Here is a 20,287-nt window from a genome sequence, read left to right as displayed (position 1 = left end):
AGTGTCGAGTCTGTGACCTCTTCCACATTTTGCACTCTTTAGCCGAGGTAATCAATCTGAATTTTTAAGCTGCTATTGTGCCCTATTGAAATTGTGCTGTGCCAAACTTGAGCTTCAGCCTTGTGATGTGTTTAAATGAATTTAATTTAAAAATAATATTTAAATTGAAGCTTGTGTGTTTCACTCCCTGAAATTCTGAACTAGGCCGTAGTAACAGAATTTTCCCAATGAAATTTCAGCATATTTCAAAGACTAACTTGACTAAGTTAGTCATATGGCCCTTGGGGCTGTATTAAACATTTTTTTAAAAATCCTTCAGTTACTTTTAATGTTTTGGTGAATTCAGCTTAGACTGTTGACCAGAGATGGTCCATTTCTGGAGGCGGGAGAGGGCTCTGAACTACGACACTGACTAGATAACAGAGCATTGGTGGCTTGAGAAGTTGTTGCCATCTGTTAGGTAGCGAATGAAGTGTTATTTTGGAGGGAAGCTTTTTGGGGGGTGGGGGGGGGGGCAAAGAAAACTTGGAACATTTTACAGCAATGCGAATTCATAAGCTTTTCCACATTCTTTTCCTTTCAACTGTCAAACCACCACAAGTGTATGAAATGCCACAAATTAAGATTTTAAGGATGCCATTGGATAAGTTGTGAAGCACATTGGTAGTAACTTTGCTGGAAGTCTCCTTTCGTGGGAAATATTATCTGCTGATATACCTTGGTTCTTAGGGTATTTAATTTTTCGGAACTGCACAAGTATTTTTCCTCTATGATTTCACTGATCCCTACTGTTGAACTTTTTAAAGGCTTGAGAAGGTCTACTAAGAAACGCAGTGAATCACCACCAGCAGAGCTCCCCAGTTTGAGGCGGAGCACACGGCAAAAGACCACGGGCTCCTGTGCTAGTACCAGGTAAATGTTTTTAGAATTCAAGATATGTCTAGAACTATAGTGCAAGTTTTTTTTTATTGGTCTGAAGTTAAAATTATATTGTGATCGTATTGAGACAGCCTAATTTACCTAAAATGGCCATTTTTGTTTTTACTTGTGTGTATTTCTGCAATGGCACAAAATTACATTGATGTGTTTTTTGTGACGAAATCTGAAACAAAAAGAGAAAATGCTGGACGATCTCAGCAGGTCTGACAGGACCGGTGGAGAAAGAATGGAGCTAACATTTCAAGTCTGGTTGATTCTTTGTTAAAGCTTTATTGCATGTTGGCTGGAATATAAGAGTAAAGAATTCTTGATACAGTTGCACAGGTCTTTGGTGTGACTATACCTAGAATACTGTAGACACTTTTGTCTCCTTTTTCAAGAAAGAATGTACTCTCCTGAAGGAGGTGCAGTGAGAGTTCACTTGATTCTTCAGATAAGAGGGTTCTCCTGTGGTAGGTTGAGTAGATTGGACCTATGCTCTCGAGTTTAGAAGAATGGGAGGTGATCTTATTAAAACATAAAAGATTCTGAAGGGGCATGTGAGGTGGTTTCCCTTTGCTAGAGAATCTAGAACTAGGAGGCATAGTCTCGGTCAGCGATTTTGAAATTGGATGAGATGAAATTTTTTAACTTGAAGGTTATGAATCTTTGGAATTTGCATTCCAGAATCCTGGGTATGCCCATTGGGTGGAGTTGGACTCTTAAGAAAATTAACAAATATAAAGTTTGGGTGGGAAAGTAGAATTGAGTTAAAAGATCAATCACTATCTTATTGATGACTGGGCAGGCTTAAGGAACTGTATAGCATATTCTATTTCTTAATCTCTGTATTGTAGTAAACCATCACGACTGAACAGAAAATTCAGGAAATAATTTAGATTTGAGCAGAAAACTTCAAAATTGTTTCAATTATTTTAAGAGCACATAAAACTGTGTGTTGGGGGAAAAAAAACATTTTTGATGCATTGAGTAAAAATTTGGATGACTGTCACATCAAAGTCTGTTTCCCAAAACAGGACTCTTAAGTAGGTTATAAGTGGAAATGTAAGTAACAGACTATAGAGAAAGAAGAGTTCTTGGGCAAGTGAGAGTAAAACAATATTATAATTGTAACCTGGAAATATCAGTAAGATGTGGAATATTTTTCTTGGTCATGTGGTTTCTTTGATATATATTGCAGTGATGAAACTGAAGGTTTAATCTAATGCTGGGGATAGTATTCTTCTACAGCTTGTCCACAAATATCCAGCAGTAAAAGCTCTTATTGTAGACTTGATGGTTTGAGTTATAAGGAGAGGCTGGATAGACTGGGACTTTTTTCCCTGGAGCGTAGGAGGCTTAGGGGTGATCTTATAGAGGTCTATAAAATAATGAGGGGCATAGATAAGGTAGATAGTCAACATCTTTTCCCAAAGGTAGGGGAGTCTAAAACTAGAGGGCATAGGTTTAAGGTGAGAGGGGAGAGATTCAGAAGGGCCCAGAGGGGCAATTTCTTCACTCAGAGGGTAGTGAGTGTCTGGAATGGGCTGCCAGAGGTAGTAGTAGAGGCGGGTACAATTGTGTCTTTCAAAAAGCATTTAGATGGTTACATGGGTAAGATGGGTATAGAGGGTTATGGGCCAAGTGCGGGCAACTGGGACTAGCTTAATGGTAAAAACTGGGCGGCATGGACTGGTTGGGCCGAAGGGCCTGTTTCCATGCTGTAAACTTCTATGATTCTATGATGATAAGCAGCAGGAATCATACAAGTTTGCTGTTCTAATGAGATATACTAAAATTCCTGTAATACGCTGCATATTTAGGGACGCAAGCCATGACTCGTGATTCCAGAATGAATTGATCCACTGCTCAATGGCCCAGCCAAGTTGGGCAGCTTAGGGTATATTGCTATGAGGAGCAAGAATGCATTCTGTAATTGGGCAAACCAAAACCTTACACGGGTATAGATTTTTCAACTTGAAATGTAGACTAAAAATGCTGTGTTAAGTGCCTAACTAACCAAAAAATTGCAGTTATAAAGATTAAATTGGTGGCACAGATAATGCAGTTCCATATGATCCGACTGCTAAATACATGGGGGTAGAATTCTGTGTCTATCCTGTCAAGCTCCTTCAAAATGTCATGTTTCAATGAGGTCATCTCTCATTCTTCTAAACTCCAGTGAGAGTAAACCCAATTTACTGAGACTCTCATCATAGGACAACACTCTCATCCTTGGAGCCTATTCCATGAACCTTCACTTGCCTCTAATGTAAATATAACCCTAAATAAGTAAACAAAATCAGCACCAAGTACTTCGGGTATCTCGCCAAATCCCAGTACAATTGTAACAAGACTACTTTTGTTCATGTATTCCAATCCCTCTTGCAATAAAGGCCAAGCGTTGCATATATCCTGGTAATTGCTTGATGTAATAATAATAGCTTATTGTCACAAGTAGGCTTCAATGAAGTTACTGTGAAAAGCCACATTCCGGCACCTGTTCGGGGAGGCTGGAACGGGAATTGAACCTGCGCTGCTGGTCTTGTTCTGCATTACAAGCCAGCTGTCTTAGCCCACTGCACTAAACCTCTATCAACATTCAGAATTTTCATGCCTTTTGAAAAGTACATTCTGCTTTTCTAACTACTGAAGTGAATAACCTTACACTCCCCACATTATATTCCTCACCTTGCCCACTCCCTTAAACCTGTTCATAGCTCTTTGCAGCCTATTTGAGTCCTCACTGCTTGTATTCGCATCAGCAAACCTGTATACATTATTCTGTAAAGAGATATCTATCACCCCTTCTGGGTACAATGCGTATCACTTTGTTGAATGATAGTTTTGCCAGGTTGAATTGCATAACTTGTCACAGCAGTTGCTTTGTATTGCATAGAAGGTGGGAAGAATTTCACGTTTAACTTTTATCCCCGTTCCCGAAAACAGTCGGCGAGGCTCTGGCCTGGGTAAAAGAGGAGCATCTGAGGCTCGCCGACAGGAGAAGATGGCAGATCCTGACAACAACCAGGATGGAGCAAATTCTTCTACACGCACGGAAGATGTACCTCAAGGAGCATCAGGTAAAATTTAAAAAAAAAACCATTTTTAACTGTATCTGCTTACTTTAAAAATGAAATGCTGTAAAATATTTTTCGAAATGCATTGCATGGCAAAATCACAATTCAATTATGGAGCATGATCCAGGACCAATCTTGTTCTACTAAAAACAAATGTGTCGGGTATAATGTGTATTGTGGAGCAGTAATCAAGAAGATGGGCAACTGACTCAATATTATCTTTTTCACAAATGCATCATAATTTTAACACTTGCTGTGGTAATATTTGATATCCACCTTCCGATGTTGTGGCTGTTCCCTCAGCTTCTCACTGAAAGCATGGCTTTAGACTGGGTTGCAAAGTGAGATGTGGTGCTTTTGACACCTGAAAATATTGCACACTTGCATGTCAAATGGAAGTAAATCAATCTGGCTTTATCTCCATTTGTACAGTGAGTCGCTTAAGTCTTGTGTGTATTTGGAAATCTGAGACTATATTTTGTTTTTGAGTTACTGGGAAAATAATGCCGATTCGTGCTTGCAGGCATCTTAATTTTGTTCTCCACTAATTTATTATCCCTTTGATCCTCCCTACTGATATTTTATCAGAGCACTTTGACTGCTTTTTACATGTCCACTTCATAAGATTTAATAATTTATTTTGATGAGTTGGATTATTTTATTCTTTGGCTCCATCTGTATTGTGTAATTTATTACCACCTCCAAAATGGTTTTCTTGACACATACAGGCTCTCCTCCACTTGCTTTGTTCTCCTTGAGTCTCCTTCATTTTGCTAAGTTGGTAAGAGTAGATTACCCTGCAGGTTCCTTATGTCAAAGAACATAGCCTGTCCTGCAATGAACAAATTAACAGAATTCCTGTGAATTTCCTCTTGAGCACTGGATCAGTTCACTCAGGCATGAATCAGCTATATTTTATAGATAATATACTGATTGTAAATTGCCACTAAACCTCTACTGGTTAGGGGAATATTTCAGGGAATATTTTCTTTTTATAATGGTCAGGCTGATGCCAGTACTTTGTGGCAAGCATGATATAAAAGTGCCCTGCTTGAGGTCAGCAAAATGGTTGCTAAAAGTACTATTGGTAATGGTTTGCCACTTTGGTGATTGAAACCTTTCCACCTGGGATATCAGTAGTGGACCAAGTAAGTATTATTTTTCCCATATTTGGGGGAGCAAATTGTAAATCGGGATGGGGGAGGGAGGAGAGAGAAAGATAAGTTTGCTGATACTCAACTTTATCAGCATAGAGTTCAGTTGATACCATACATCATGGTGTGTTTGCTAATGCACATTTGTAATATTTGCTGATCGTCAAACGCTATGCTGCAGCTTTGCATTGGCCAAAAGCTGTTGCAAGAATGGAAGAAATCCAACCTCCAGAGGATGCCCAAGAGCAACTTGTAACCAGGATGAGCCACTGGCCTCGTCCTGAGAACAACATATCAGAATGGATCCTCAAAGCGTCAGAATGGTTACATTACCAGAAATTCAATGCCTATATACGCAAGTCACCAAATCAAACAGGGGAAAATATTTAGCAGCTAGATGTGCAGTCACTTTATGTAACAAAAACATTCTTGTGTTGAGGCAGAACACCAAGATTACTCTGACTGCTAGAGTATCTCGATGCTAAAATTACCCATTTACAGTAGCTCATCAAATAGTAAAAACACAAGTATCCATTAAGTCTCATTGGCTAAATAGATAAAATGCCCATGAATTTGGATATGTCCAGCAGCTAAACTGTGGAATGAAAAAGTTCAAACAGTTCTAGTGAAAATGAGAGGATATAAGACTAGACCTACATGGTTGACAGAAGAAAATTAAAGCCTATGTTAATTTTCAAATTGTAAAACCATGCTGAGCAGATGCCTGGAGGAGTTCCTGTGCATGTCTTTTTTTTTGATTTTGAGTTCCCCTTTTTTCCAATTGAGCAATTTAGCATGTTCAATCCACCTGCCTTGAACATAGCATCATAGAATTTACAGAGCAGAAGGAGGCCACTCAGCCCATCGAGTCTGTACCAGCCCTTGGAAAGAGCACCCCACTTAAGCCCACCATAGCCCCGTAACCCAACCCAACCTTTTTGGACACTAGGGCAATTTACCATGGCCAATCCACCTAACCAGCACATCTTTGTACTGTGGGAGGAAACCGGAGCTCCCGGAGGAAACTGGGAGAACGTGCTTCTCTACATAAGACAGTGACCCAAGCCAGGAATCGAACCTGGGACCTTGGCGCCCTGGAGCTGTGAAACAACTGTGTTGACCACTGTGCTACCATGCTGCCCCTTTGTGCTGTGGGGGTGAAACTCACGCAAACACGGGGAGAATATGCAAACCCCACATGGACTGTGACCCAGAGCTGGGATCGAACCTGGGACCTCAGTGCCGTGAGACTGCAGTGCTAACCACTGTGCCACCGTGCTGCCTTTCCTGTGCATGTCTGAGCAGTTGGATGTATGAGGCTGGACTGAAGTCACAGATGATTGTGGATTCGGTTCCAGTAACCTAAGTAAATAATGCAACTTATTGGTGTGGGACATGTTCTGATTCCATATAACTGAGATCAAGAGGTCCAGTGAAGAAGAAATACCCATCTACCGGGGCCTCTAACATTCATAGTAAAATCTTTTGGATTTGTGCGTCAAATAAGCTGTTCAAGATGAATAGTTGACGGAGGGAAAAAAGTTCACGAGGTTGGAAATATGCATGCTTGCTTTGTGCGGTTATCAAATTATGGAATGCTATTAGTGGACCAAAATTGAATTGGATATTCCATATTTTCTTTCGAAAAATGGATGGAGAGGAACATTTGTTATGGAGGGGTGATTTTGAAAGCAGAAGAGCCACATTGGATCCAGAGTGGAATCCTTAGTGATTTATAATGAATTTGATTAACTCTTTGCATTGAATACCAAAGATAATTAAAATGCTTCGATTGTAGTTAAAACTATCTCTGTACAGTTAATTGTGCCATATAAAATAATTGAATTACCAGTGCTTTCCTACATTCAAAAATGGCAACCATCCAAACTGGGCAGCGGTTCACATTTTGAGTATAAGTTGACCCCTGCTTTCGGGAGGATTTTTGAAGGTTTAGCAGGTTGACTGCCACATGCTGCGATATGGTAACTGCCTGTGCGAAAGGTTTTTTTTAATAAAAAAATCTTGTTCGCTCTAGCTTCTAGTTCTGTTGCTGGAGCTGTTGGAATGCCAACTTCTGGAGAGAGCGAGTCAGATGATTCTGAAATGGGCCGACTGCAAGGTGAGGACTTGCTAGATCTAACTGTACAGTGGCATTCGCCTTAAATCGGTTGCATTGATCACAATATGCCCCAGTGAGTTGTCTGATTTCACTTTTTAAGAAAAAGTACTTGAAATGTGAAGCCAAATGGTGCTAAATTTATGCAAAAAAACCCTTGCCCTCAGATTGTTGCAAAGTGCTTCACAAGTCCGTGAATTAGTTTTTGGAACATAGTTACTGTTGTGCAAGTAAACAAAATAGAAGGACCTACAATCAGTGGGTATGAAGGTCTGGCAGAAAATTGCGATTATACAACAGATGTCAACATTCTTCGATTAAAATTATCCATTCAAGGCCGATGTAATGTCCTGAATTTGATCAGAAAAGCTAGCCACTTTTGATTTAAAGTACATTTCCAACTTGCCACCCGGGCATGAAACTGCTGATACGGATCCATTTTTTGCATTCAGTGATTTTTGTTAGAAATTAATAATTTAGTAGATCCACAATGCAAATTTTATACACAGATGAAAGTTTAAAATCGCTATTCCATTTTCTTACCCTCACATTTTTCAGCGTATGACATTAAGGTTGCGAGCAGTCTGATTCAGCCTCATTTACGTTCTTCAGATTTTTTGGCTTACTGATGGAAATGTGAATTGAGCTGTGCACATTGTACGACTTTAATTTTTAAAATGTAGAAATTGGTTCAGTGCTGCCTGCTATTGTTCCCATTGAACCAAATTCTATTGTACTTCCATGTACTTCATGGTGTCTAATCCTGCTTATCTTGTTCCAGCTTTATTGGAGGCACGTGGCCTTCCACCCCACCTTTTTGGTCCCCTTGGTCCACGAATGTCCCAGCTTTTTCATAGAACAATTGGAAGTGGAGCAAGTGAGTAATTATTGAAGTCTTATAGAGTCATAGAATGTTTACAGCACAGAAGGAAGTCATTTGCCTTGTCCTGTCCATGCCAGCTCTCTGCACAAGCAATTTAGCTAGTCTCACTCAGCTGTTTTCTGGCAGCTTTGCAATTTTTTCATGTGCTTCTCCAGTGTCCTTCTGATTGAATCTACCTTCAACATGTGCACACTTGCACTGAGCCAGTGCATTCCAGGTCACAACCAGTCACTTTATTTTAAAAAAAAAAAAAAAAATGTTTTTCCTCATATCATTTATTCTTTTAATATTCAACTTTATATTGGTGTCCTCCAATTCTTGACCCACTTGCCAATAAAAACAGTAACAGCCAAATTTGTTGCAGCATTGTTGGTTCTGCTGCATGGGGAAGAATAAAAAGTGTGCAGATTCAATTGCAAGGGAGATAGATGGGAGTTTCTGTGGCTGCAAACGAGACTCCAGGATGGTATGTTGCCTCCCTAGTGCTAGGGTCAAGGACGTCTAATTGAACAACCGATGTCGGGGTACAAACAACATGGATTAAAAAGAAGATCGTAAAAACAGAATGTTGGGAAGAAAGTTGAAGTCGGACCTCCAAGGTAGAGAACTCTGGATTACTACCAGTGCCACATGCTAGTCACAGTAGAAATAATAGGATATAGCGGATGAAGAGATGGTGTGAGGGGAAGGGTTTCAGATTCCTGGGGCATTGGGACTGGTTCTGGGCGAGGCGGGACCAGTACAAACTGGATTGGTTACAGCTGGGCAGGACCAGGACTAATGTCCTACGGGGGAGTATTTGCTAGAGTGGCTGGGGAGGCTTTAAGCTAAAAAGGCAGGGGGATGGGAACCTATGCAAGGAGTCAGGAGGGGGAATCGAGGGCAAAAAAACGATGAAAGGGGAATAAGAAAAGTGATAGGCAGAGAATCCAAAGGCCAGATTCAAACAGGCCACAAAGGCCAGATTCAAACAGGCCACAGTGAAAAGTATTAGGAGCAGGGCAAGTAATGTTAAAAAGATAAGCTTAAAGGCTTTGTGCCTTAATGTGTGGAGCATTCCCAATAAAACAGATGAATTAATCGCGCAAATAGATGTAAATGGGTATGATATAATTGGGATTACGGAGACATGGCTGCAGGGTGATAAGGGATGGGAACGGAATGTCCAATAGTATTCCGTATTTAGGAAGGACAGACAAAAAAGAAACGGTGGTGGAGTTGCAGTGATGGTTAAAGAGGAAATTAACGCAATAGTGAGAAAAGATATTAGCTCTGACAATGTGGAATCTGTATGGGACATTCTGAATTCTTCCTCTGTGTACCTGAAAAGGCGCCGTAGTGTGGCGACTAGGGGCGTTCCGCAGTAACTTTGTTGCAGTGTTAATGTAAGCCTACTTGTGCCACTAATAAAGATTATTATTAGAAGTAGAACTGAGAAACACCAAGGGTTAAAAAATATCAATGGGCGTTGTATATAGACCCCACACTAGTTTGTGATGGGAATGGCATTAAGCAGGAAATTAGAGATGCATGCAATAAAGGAATATCTAATTATGGGTGATTTTAATCTGCATCTAGATTGGGCAAATCAAATTAGTCACAACTGTAGAGGAGGAATTCCTGGAGTGTATACGGGATGGTTTTCTGGACCAATACATTGAGGAACCAACTAGAGAGCAGGCCATCTTAGACTGTGTTGTGTAATGAGAAAGGAATAATTGGAAATCTAGTTGTGCAAGGCCCCTTGGGGATGAGCAACCATAATATGATTGAATTGTTCATCAAGATGAAGAGTGACGTCGTTGATTTTGAGACTAATAAATGAAACTACAATGATATGAGGCGTGAGTTGGCTATGATTGATTGAGAAACATTACCATGACTCTGAATAGGCAATGGCAAATGTTCAAGGAGCGCATGGGCGAACTGCAACAATTGTTTATTCTTGTCTGGCACAAATGTAAACTGGAAAAGTGGCCAACCATGGCCGACAAGGGAAATTGGAGAAAGTATTCAATCCAAAGAAGAAGCATAGAAATTGGCCAAGCAAAACAACGGGCCTGAAGATTGGGGGCAGTTTAGAATCCAGCACTGAAGGACCAAGGGATTGATTAAAATGGGGAAAATAAGAGAGTTAACTTAGAGGGAACGTATAAACTGACCATAAGTTTCTATAGGTACGTGACAAACCTGTAGAATATTAATACTATTAACTGAATCTTTAACAGATCTGACTTTAAGATTAATATTTCAGTACAATGAATCCAGTTACCTATTCTCTACGAATAAAAGCAGAAAATGCTGGTGAAACTCTGGTCTGGCAACACCTGTCGAGAGAAACAGTTAATGTTTTGACCCAAAAATTGGGTTAGAGTGTCAAGATGGAAGGGAGACTTCATGGTCTGAAGTTGGTGAATGCAATGTTAAGTCCGGAAGGCTGTGAAGTCCCTAATTGGAAGATGAGGTGCTGTTCCTCCAGTTTGCATTGGGCCTCACTGGAACATTGCAGTAGGCCAAGGATAGACATGCAGGCATGAGAGCAAGTTAGTGAGTTCAAATGGCAAGCAATGAGAAGTTCAGGCTCTTGCTTGCAGATTGAGCGAAGGTGTTCTGCAAAGCGGTCACTTAGTCAGTGTTTCGCCTCCCTAATGTAGAGGAGATTGCATTTTGAGCAGCAAATGCAGTAGACCAAATTGAAGGAGATGTAAGTAAAATGCTGCTTCAGTTGAAAGGAGTGCTTGAACTTTGGACAATGAGGTGGTCAAGGGGCATGTGTTGCATCTTTTCCGATTGCATGGGAAGGTGCTGTGGGAAGGAATCAGAAGTTGGGGGTGATGGAGGAGTGGACCTGGGTGTCACAGAGGGAACTGACCCTACGAAATGCTGACGGGGAGGAGAGGTCAAGGTGTGTTTGGTGGTGTCATTATGCTGGTGTTCCAGAAATTATGGAAGATGAACGCAGAAGTCAGTGCGGTTAAAAGTGAGAACCAGGGGACCCTATCATTAGTTCTGGGAGGGAGGGGAATGTGAAAACAGATGTGCGGGAGATGGGTTCAATGCATTTGAGCACCCTGTCAAGTACATTGGAGAGAACCCTCCGATTAGGAAAAAGGAAGCCATGTGAGAAACATCGTTTTGGTAGGTAGCATAATTGGATCAGTGGTGGAGAAACTGGGTGAATAGACTGAAGTCCTTGCAGGAAGCAGGGTGTGAGGAGCTGTAATCGACATGGCTGTGGGAGTCTATGGGCTTGTAACGAATATTGGGAGACAGTCTATCATCAGAAATGGAGACCGAGGTCAGGGAAGGGACATGTTGGCAATGCACCACATGAAGATGTGAGAGAGATGGAAATTGGAAGCAAAGTCAATATTTTCCAGGTGCAGATGAGAGCACGATACAGTGGCACGAGACAGTTATTGATATACTGGAAGAAAGGTTGTGGGAAGGGACCCGAATATAATTGGAAAAAGGATTGTTCCACATACCCAACAAAAGGCAGGTAAAAGTGGGACTCATAGCCATATCTTTTATTTGGACGAAGTTGAACAAATTAAAGAAGAAATTGTTGAGGGGAGAACAAGTTCAGCCAAGTGGTGGCGAGTAGTAGTGGTCAGGGATTATATGGGCCTCTGCTCAAGGGACAAGAAGAGAGCCCTCGGACCATTCTGGGGAGGGGGGGGGGGGGGGTGAGGAATTGACCATCCGCATTGAAGAGGTGGTTAGGGCCAAGAAACTGAAAATTGTTGGTATGATGTGGGTATCAGCAGAACTGTGAATGTAGCCGAGAAGAAACTGGGCAATGGGAGGGAAAATGGAGTCAAAATTGGAAGTGAGTTCCAGGTAGCAGGAACAATTTGACAGGATGGGTCAACCAGGACTGTCCTCTTCGTGGATTTGGGAAGGAGGTCGATATGGGCTGTGCGTGTTTGGGGGACAAAGTTTGGAAACGGTGGAGGGAAGATATCCAGAGGAGATGAGGTCGCTAACAATCCTTTTGATGTGCCTTGATGTTTGGTGGTATGGCCACAATCCAGAGAGTGATGAGAAGTTGCTGAGAATCTTAAAGGTGATGCTATTGAGACTGGATGCATTGGTAATCATTTTCTAAAAATCCTTGGATTATTAGAAAACTACCAATGTGGCTGGCCTTGTCCAAAAAGAGGAGGCAAAATGCAGGAAGCTACAGGCCAGTCTAACCAGTTATTGGAAAAAATATTAGAACCTATTATTGAGGAGAGACGAGCAGTGTATTTGGGAAGTCATATTCTGGTCACGCGGAGTCAGCATGGTTTCATGAAGGAGACATCTTTAAGTAGGTATCAACCAGAGTATATAGAGAAGAACCACTCATTATGTTACGCATTTGGATTTTTAAAAGGCATTTGATAAGATGCTACAAAGAAGGCTACGATGCTACAAAAAAGGAGCTCATTGTGTTGGAGGTAATATTCTGGCATGGATAGTGGATTGGCTAACCACAGGAAGTTGTGATTGGATTGGATTGGATTGGATTGGATTTGTTTATTGTCACGTGTACCGAGGTACAGTGAAAAGTATTTTTCTGCGAGCAGCTCAACAGATCATTAAGTACATGAGAAGAAAAGGGAATAAAAGAAAATACATAATAGGGCAACACAACATATACAATATAACTACAAAAGCACTGGCATCGGATGAAGCATACAGGGTGTAGTGTTAATGAAATCAGTCCATAAGAGGGTCATTTAGGAGTCTGGTGACAGTGGGGAAGAAGCTGTTTTTGAGTCTGTTCGTGCGTGTCCTCGGACTTCTGTATCTCCTGCCCGATGGAAGAAGTTGGAAGAGTGAGTAAGCCAGGTGGGAGGGGTCTTTGATTATGCTGCCCGCTTTCCCCAGGCAGCGGGAGGTGTAGATGGAGTCAATGGATGGGAGGCAGGTTTGTGTGATGGACTGGGCGGTGTTCACGACTCTGACGTTTCTTGCGGTCCTGGGCCGAGCAGTTGCCATACCAGGCTGTGATGCAGCCTGATAGGATGCTTTCTATGGTGCATCTGTAAAAGTTGGTAAGGAGGTTTTCTCGGGTTGGAAGGGAAGTAACCAATGGAGTGCCACAGGGATCCGTGCTGGGACTGCAGCTCTTCACATTTAATGATTTGGAGAAAGGAACAGGATGTACTGTGGCCAAATTGGTGGATAGTACAAAGATGGGAGGGAAGGCAGGTTGTAAGGAAGATATAGTTTACCGAGAGATGTTGCCAGGCTAAGTGAATGGGCATAAAATTGGCAAACTGAATTCCATGTGGGAAAATGAGATTGTTAATTTTGGGAACATGAATGTTAATGTGTATTATTATTGAATGGAACGATTCTGCAGAAAGCTGTAACAGAAAGGGACTTGGGGATCCTTGTTCATAAAACAAAGATGCAGAAGATAATGGGGAAGGTAAATGGAATGATGGCTTTTATTGCAAAGAGGCTGCAGCATAAAAACAAAGAGGTATTGCTGCAACTGTACAAGGTACTAGAGCGGCCACAACTTGTGTACAGTTTTGGTCCCCTTATTTGGAAAGATATATTATGATTGGGGGCAGTACAGAGCAGATTTACTCAGATGATCCCGGATATGGAAGACCAGCCATATAAGGAAAGATTAAACGGATTGGGTCTGTGTTCCTTGGAGTTCAGAAGAATGATATGATTGAAGCATGTAAGATTCTTTGGGGGTTTGACAGGATAAATGTAGGAGGATGTTTCCACTCATGGAGAGTGTAGGACCAGAGGGCATAGTTGAAGAATAAGGGGGCACTAATTTAAGACCGATTTAAGGAAGAATTTCTTCAGAGTGGTGAAACTTTGGAATTCCCTGGAAATTGTGTGGATGCCGAGTCCGTGAACATTTTCAAGTCTGAAATCAATAAATTTTTAATCAATAGGGGATTGATGGTTATGGGGAGAAGGCAGGAAAGTGGGCTTAGTGAGTATTAGATCAGCCTTGATTTTTATTAAAGGGTGGCGCAGGCTTGAAGAGCTGAATGGCCTACTCCTGTTCCGATATCTTGTGGTCTCCTGGAAAATTGCTTCAAATTTCCACCCTTCTCCCTCCCTCATCCATCTCCGGCAATCCCTTCCTTGATCTCGGGGGACAGCCTACTAATATTAATTTCAAGCCCACAGTCTCTTACAGCTACCTCAACTGCCAGCTCCTGTAGCTGAGTTTTTCCGACATTTTCTGTTTTCATTTCAGATTTCCAACCGATGCAGTACTTTGCTTTTACCTATTCTCTAAACTGGATGTCTCAACTCCAGTTTCCTTCTATACCCAATTGACTTGCCCTCTCTCAAAATCATGTCTGATACTTATCAAAAATTGAAAGATTAACAACTAGGCCTGAGTGCTGCTTGAAGATTTGTATTAAGGGTTGAGATTTCTCGGGCCTTCTGCTTACTTCTGGTAAGATTGCATCCAAATATATCTCCAACTGACCCATAGTTGTAGACCCTCGGTTCAATACAGGTGTCGCTGACATCTTGAGCTTTGGTTGTCATGTTCTTTTAATTTTAGAAGTTTGCATCTAAAATACTCTGCTGCTCTCAGCTTGGCTATTCCTGAAGCCCAACTCGCTGTTAATGGCCCATAAGATGAAGGAACAGAAGGAGGTCACTCGGCCCATTGAGTCTGCTCTGGCATTCAATGAGATAATGGCTGATATATAATCCTCCGCTCCACTTGCCCACCTTATCCCCATAACCCTCGGTTCCTTGTCAATTAAAGGTTTGTCTATCTCTGCCTTGAACATAACGACCCAGCCTTTACAGCTCTCTGCGGTAAAGAATTTCACCGATTCACTACCCTCTGAGAGAAGAAACTCCTTCTCATCCATCTTAAATGGGGGACCCCTAACTCTGAGATTGGGCCCTCCTAGACTCTTCAACAACCTCTGTGTCTACCCTGTCAAGCCCTCTTGAGAATTCTATATGTCCCAATAAGGTCACCTTATTCTTTGGAGACCAAAACTGAGGACCCCCAAATTCATCTGTCTTTCACTATTTAAATAATATTCAGCTCCTTAATTCTTCTGTTTCAGCCGACAAGAGTTTTAACTTTTGGCCAACATCCAGAATTTAAGCAATTCTGCTGGAAAGAGGTGTCCCATGTTTTGCAGGCAGTTCATTCTAAACTCAAAATCCTGCTTGAAACAGAAACTGCGCGCACAATCTACTCTCCTACAATTAACATCATGTTGACTCTTTCTCTATTGTTTATCTCCCAGGTAACTTGGATAGATGATCAGTTACCAGAAGCAAGGTGGTTTTCCAAAAGTCCTATCCTATAGAAACCTAGTTCGAAGGATCATCAGTCCAAAATAAAAGTTTGGTTTTTTTCCCCCCAAAACCATTTGGGCCACTATAATTATCAAATTCTTTTGGAAGCCCACATGCACCACATCAATTGCATTCATCTTTTTGACCAATTGTTAAATTGTCAAAAAACTCAAGCATGATTTACTCAAAATACATCTGTGCTGGCCTTCCTTAATGAATCCGCACTGGTCCAATGACGTAACTATAAATCTTGTCCCAGTATATCGTTTCTAAAAACGTTCCCATAACTGAGGCTAAACTGATTGAATCGTCTATTTTAGCCCATTGAGTGTTTCAGCTGCCACCCCTTTCGCTACGATTTTGATAGCACTATATTGCTAAAGACAGATGTGGGGTACTCATTTAGTACTTCAGCCATACCCACTCCATGCGTAGATTCCTTTTTCGGTGCCTAATCAGCTCCATGCTGCCTCTGACAAGTCTTCTTGCTCTGTATTCGTGCTCATGGGTTTTCTTCTCATTTTCCTTTGGCTTTTTCCTTTTTCACTTCCTCTCTGAATTATATTTGCTCTGGTTCTCACCTGTATTGTGAACCTGCCATTTGCACAATTTTTCTGCTTCATGCTCACTTTTTCATCATCCATGGTGTTCTGGATTTGTTTGTCCTTTTCTCCTTTCTGGCAATGTACCTTGACTATCTGAACCAATTCCTCAAGGCATCCTGCTCCTGTCAATCTTTGATTCCAATTTGCCTGATCTGTTTCCATCCTACTGAAATTAGCCACCCACCAATTTATTGCTTAAGAACTTAAAATAGTGAATGGTGGGGTTGTACCCTGGGGAGTACCCCAGAAGATGCACTTTTGGGTCTCCTGGACGACTCCATGCAAGGACTATATGGGGATTGCCCTGTCAATTTAAACTTCCAATGGGTAATTACCCTGCACTGGAAAGCATCTGAAACTCAATCGGACACTTTGGATGGTTCCGATTCTCTTAGCACAATAACTATGCAGGAAAAGTTAGAACCATTCCCCTGCTCTCTGTAAGGATCCTTTCTGTTGATTCCCCTATTTCTCCTCTCTTTTGCTGTTATCATTTTTGGTCCATGGACGCTTATTGGATATGTATCTTTAAGTCAAGCAACTGGTAGGATGAGTTCAAAGTTGCAAAATGATATATGGTGCTAGCTTTGGACAGCAGAACGCAGACTATGTGACACCTGAGAGATGGGGTGGGTCTCTGTTCAATTGGTTGGCTGGTGGCCAATGAATTAGCCAAAAGGCTGTAATCTGCCTGGTAACAAGTGAATTTTTGGATCCTGCCTGAGTGACATGATTTCCAGAGACCCAAGGAAAGCAGAGTTTGAATCCTGGATGTTAAAAATAAAGGACCTGTTCTCTTCCTCGTGTTCCCTCCAGCAAAACTACTGTATTTCTGAAATTGCAAAGACCTTCATGAATTTACAGTGACAACTTCAAACTGAAAGCAAAGTAGAGAAGACCGGTGTTGGAAACAACCATCTGGAAAAGACGCTTGTTTTTTTTCCTTTTTACTTATTTTCACCGCACTTCCCCTCTTTGTTGTGTGTGTAGAGGGTAGGGGAAGGTTAAAATGGGGGGGGGGGGGGGATTAAGAATTAGTTGAAAGTTAACCAGTTGTATTTACTGCATATTTCATTACAGTTCTTTTAATTAATAAGTAATCGTGTTTAAATTTACAAACCCGGTGATTAATTATTGGGCAGCCAAGTGCCAAAGGCTGGGTATTTTTAAAGAATTGTTAATTCAATTGTGTTGTGACACCGGGTCAAGGGCCGCTGGAATTGACCCTGTCGTAACACCCCTATTGCCCTCCCATTTCCTGACTGACCATCTGATCCATCATGCCCATTAATGTTTTGAACTTGCCTTACCCAGTATCTCAAAATGCATTTAAACACAAGGACTGTTAAATTTACATAGTCTTATAGCTGCTGTCATAAAACGGGAGTGAGGTGCACTTTCTGGGACATTGCTGCCCTGCAAGAGAAGGCCTTGGGAACCAGGTACACTACACCTTTCTCACCGGGTCGGAAGAGAGAGCGAGAAATGTGCAGTTCCCATTTTGGGTCAGTAAAAAGGAGCTATGGCAATCTGACTTTGATTGCTACACCTTGGATGTTCTGGCTCATTTTTTTTTTACGCTAGATTGCTCCATGTCCTTTCCATGGCTAATCTAAACAGTAATCATGTTCCCCTACTGACATTTTATAAACTTTATCCACCTCATTCCGCAGATCCATGTTGGGCCAGATACATACTGAACAATAAAATTCTCCTAAACATGTTTCTCAAACTCTTTCGCTCTGTCTTTTACACTGCTACTACTCTAGTTTATATTATATTGCTAAAGATATATCACTACTTTTTGCAGCACTCTAATTTCCCTGCAACTTTTCTCTTGTATCTTTCCTACTAATTGGTAGAATGCACCCAGTACTGCAATGAGATCCTTCTGTTGTCTCTTAACTCTAAATAGATTATGTTCTTGATCTCTCATGTGATTGTAATATTCTCCTCAACCAGTACTATCACACTTCCATCCTTACCTTTCTTGAGCACCATATATTGTACCCAATCCCAACGTTTTTTGAGCCAGATCTCCATTATTACAATTTTTCTTTGTTTTACAGGATTTTTATTTGTATTGGTAAACATTAGAAATAAGGTATAATTTTAATTAGGTTTTATTTAATGTTTCTGTGGCTGGAAGTGTAAAACTTAGTTTGTGTGTTTGGGGGTTGGTTTCAATTCCAACTGTGATTCTGTTGCGCTTGGAGAGGGCAATGACGTGAACAGTAAATAAACCAGCAGTAGTTGCTGAGCAATTGGGAGCTGTATGGTTGAGAAGCTTTTAGTTTAGCTCATTTGATTGCAATTGGAGATAGGTAGTGAGAGACGAGATGGCTCTCTTTAGAAGATCAAAGAGAGAACATCTCTCTGCCTTGCCAGAAGAAAAACCATACCATAGAGATAATGGTTAAGACAGCAGATGCCGGAAACATGGAGTCCAGCTAATTAAGGAAACTAGGGAAATGAAGAGAGGTTTCCAGGTATGGTGTTAACGGAATGCAGGAAACTGGGAACCAGTCAAGAGTTGGAAATGCATTGGATTCTGAGAGCCAGAAAGATATCTACAGTTGTGTTAGCTTTTGTGAGAAATTACTACAGTTTAGGAGGTATTATTTGAAATAATTGTGGAAATCAGTGGCTGGACCTGGAGTTTGTGTAAAAACACCTTTTTAAGACCAAGGGAACCTGAAGGGAGAGGTGTGAAACTTTGATGGAAGCAGTGGAGGGGAAGCATAATTTAAAAGAAGATTTGAAAGTGTGACTTTTGGAAGCAGACTTGGAGGTGGAATTTGAAATAATTTGTGTGTAAGTCAGACTTCAGTGAGACAAGGTGGCTCATGGTATAAGAATCATCTGGGGAGATTGTGAGGAGAAATCCACAGACATTCACTTGCGCTCAGAGTGGAGTGTTTCTTACTACAGTCACCTTGTGTGTCAAAAAGGGACTTTGTGTTAATGTAACCATTGTAGCTTAAGATGTACTTTGTAAATCTGCATTAATTTTAAAATCTGTGTTAATTTGAGTACTGTATCATCAATTTTTTTCCATGTTTAATTTTTTTCTTGTTAAAACTAATTAGTGATCCTGTGACTCTGTTCCTCCATGTTTTATAAACAAAAATGTAAAAGCCATGGTTCCATTCTGGGATCTTTCCGTCCAGTTATAACACCAACTGGGATCGCAAAAATTGTTTTTGTATTTGACAACATGCACAAGTCTTCACTCCTTTCTCACTGGTGTTGCTGGTACTGCTGTCAGGATGGGCTTGAGACAGCAAAGTGGAGCTAAAAGTAATACTCAAAATTTCAGTTGCTCTTTTTGTAATTTTAGCGAAATTATTTTCTCAGGTTCAAAGGCGCAGCAGCTCCTACAGGGTCTGCAAGCTACTGGAGATGAAAGTCAACAACTTCAAGCAGTCATTGAGATGTGCCAGTTATTGGTAATGGGGAATGAAGAAACCTTGGGAGGATTTCCTGTGAAGAGTGTTGTTCCGGCATTGGTAAGAGCCATGAAATGCTTAAATCATTGTTTTGCTTTTTGAAGCTATTATGCACAACATGTTACAGTTTCAATTCTGTGGCACTCCACATATAAACGGGTGATGTCTTGTTATTGTTTTTGATTTCAAAGCGTTGAGGATGAATATCACTTTCAGATCCTAAATGATCAACTCAAATGGGCAAACCCAAGATAATGCTGACAGTTTAAGAATAACTACAAAGGCCAAAATTGCATACTGAACATATTGAAAGAAAAAACATTCTGATTTCAGGCTAGTTGTTTTTCTGGTATATAATGAGTGTACAATTGGTACCATGAGTGTCATGAGAGCAGCAGTGTAAGATTTGAGTTATTCCTGTTTCGGGTGTATTCATATTTGCACGAATGCTTCAAGTTGACATTCTCTTTAAGCATTAAAACATATTGTACCGACATGCTGCTAATTTTCTCATTTGCTTTATAATGAGCGAAACAACATTCTCTTAACCTTTTGGTTTCAAAATTATGTCAATTGAATTATCAAAATGATATAAAATTCACTGTAAAATACTCTGTTCAAGGTGTCTATGTTAAATTAAATCTTCAAAATTAGTTTTTGCATGTGGCACTGTGGCACAGTGGTTAGCACTGCTGTCTCACACCGCCAGAGACCTGGGTTCAATTGCAGCCTTTGGCGACTTGTGTGGAGTTTGCATGTTCTCCCATGTTTGCATGG

General features: G+C 41.0%; 1 protein-coding gene across 16 annotated transcripts in view; it reads left to right on the top strand.

Annotated features, from left to right (window-relative positions):
* The window catches only part of trip12 (thyroid hormone receptor interactor 12), a 172,686-nt gene that overhangs the window by 65,783 nt on the left and 86,616 nt on the right, over positions 1–20,287 (top strand). For all 16 annotated transcript variants that reach the window (XM_072473935.1, XM_072473934.1, XM_072473937.1 and 13 more), the window contains 5 exons: positions 807–912; positions 3,868–4,001; positions 7,188–7,271; positions 8,050–8,145; positions 19,419–19,570. In XM_072473935.1, coding sequence (XP_072330036.1) covers positions 807–912; positions 3,868–4,001; positions 7,188–7,271; positions 8,050–8,145; positions 19,419–19,570 — 572 coding nt within the window. The remainder of the gene's footprint in view (positions 1–806; positions 913–3,867; positions 4,002–7,187; positions 7,272–8,049; positions 8,146–19,418; positions 19,571–20,287) is intronic.

This window comes from Scyliorhinus torazame, chromosome 14 (genome assembly GCF_047496885.1).
Source record: "Scyliorhinus torazame isolate Kashiwa2021f chromosome 14, sScyTor2.1, whole genome shotgun sequence".
Classification (NCBI taxonomy): domain Eukaryota; kingdom Metazoa; phylum Chordata; class Chondrichthyes; order Carcharhiniformes; family Scyliorhinidae; genus Scyliorhinus; species Scyliorhinus torazame.
The sequence above is the reverse complement of the archived record's forward strand: the minus strand, read 5'-3'. Positions and strand labels throughout refer to the sequence as shown.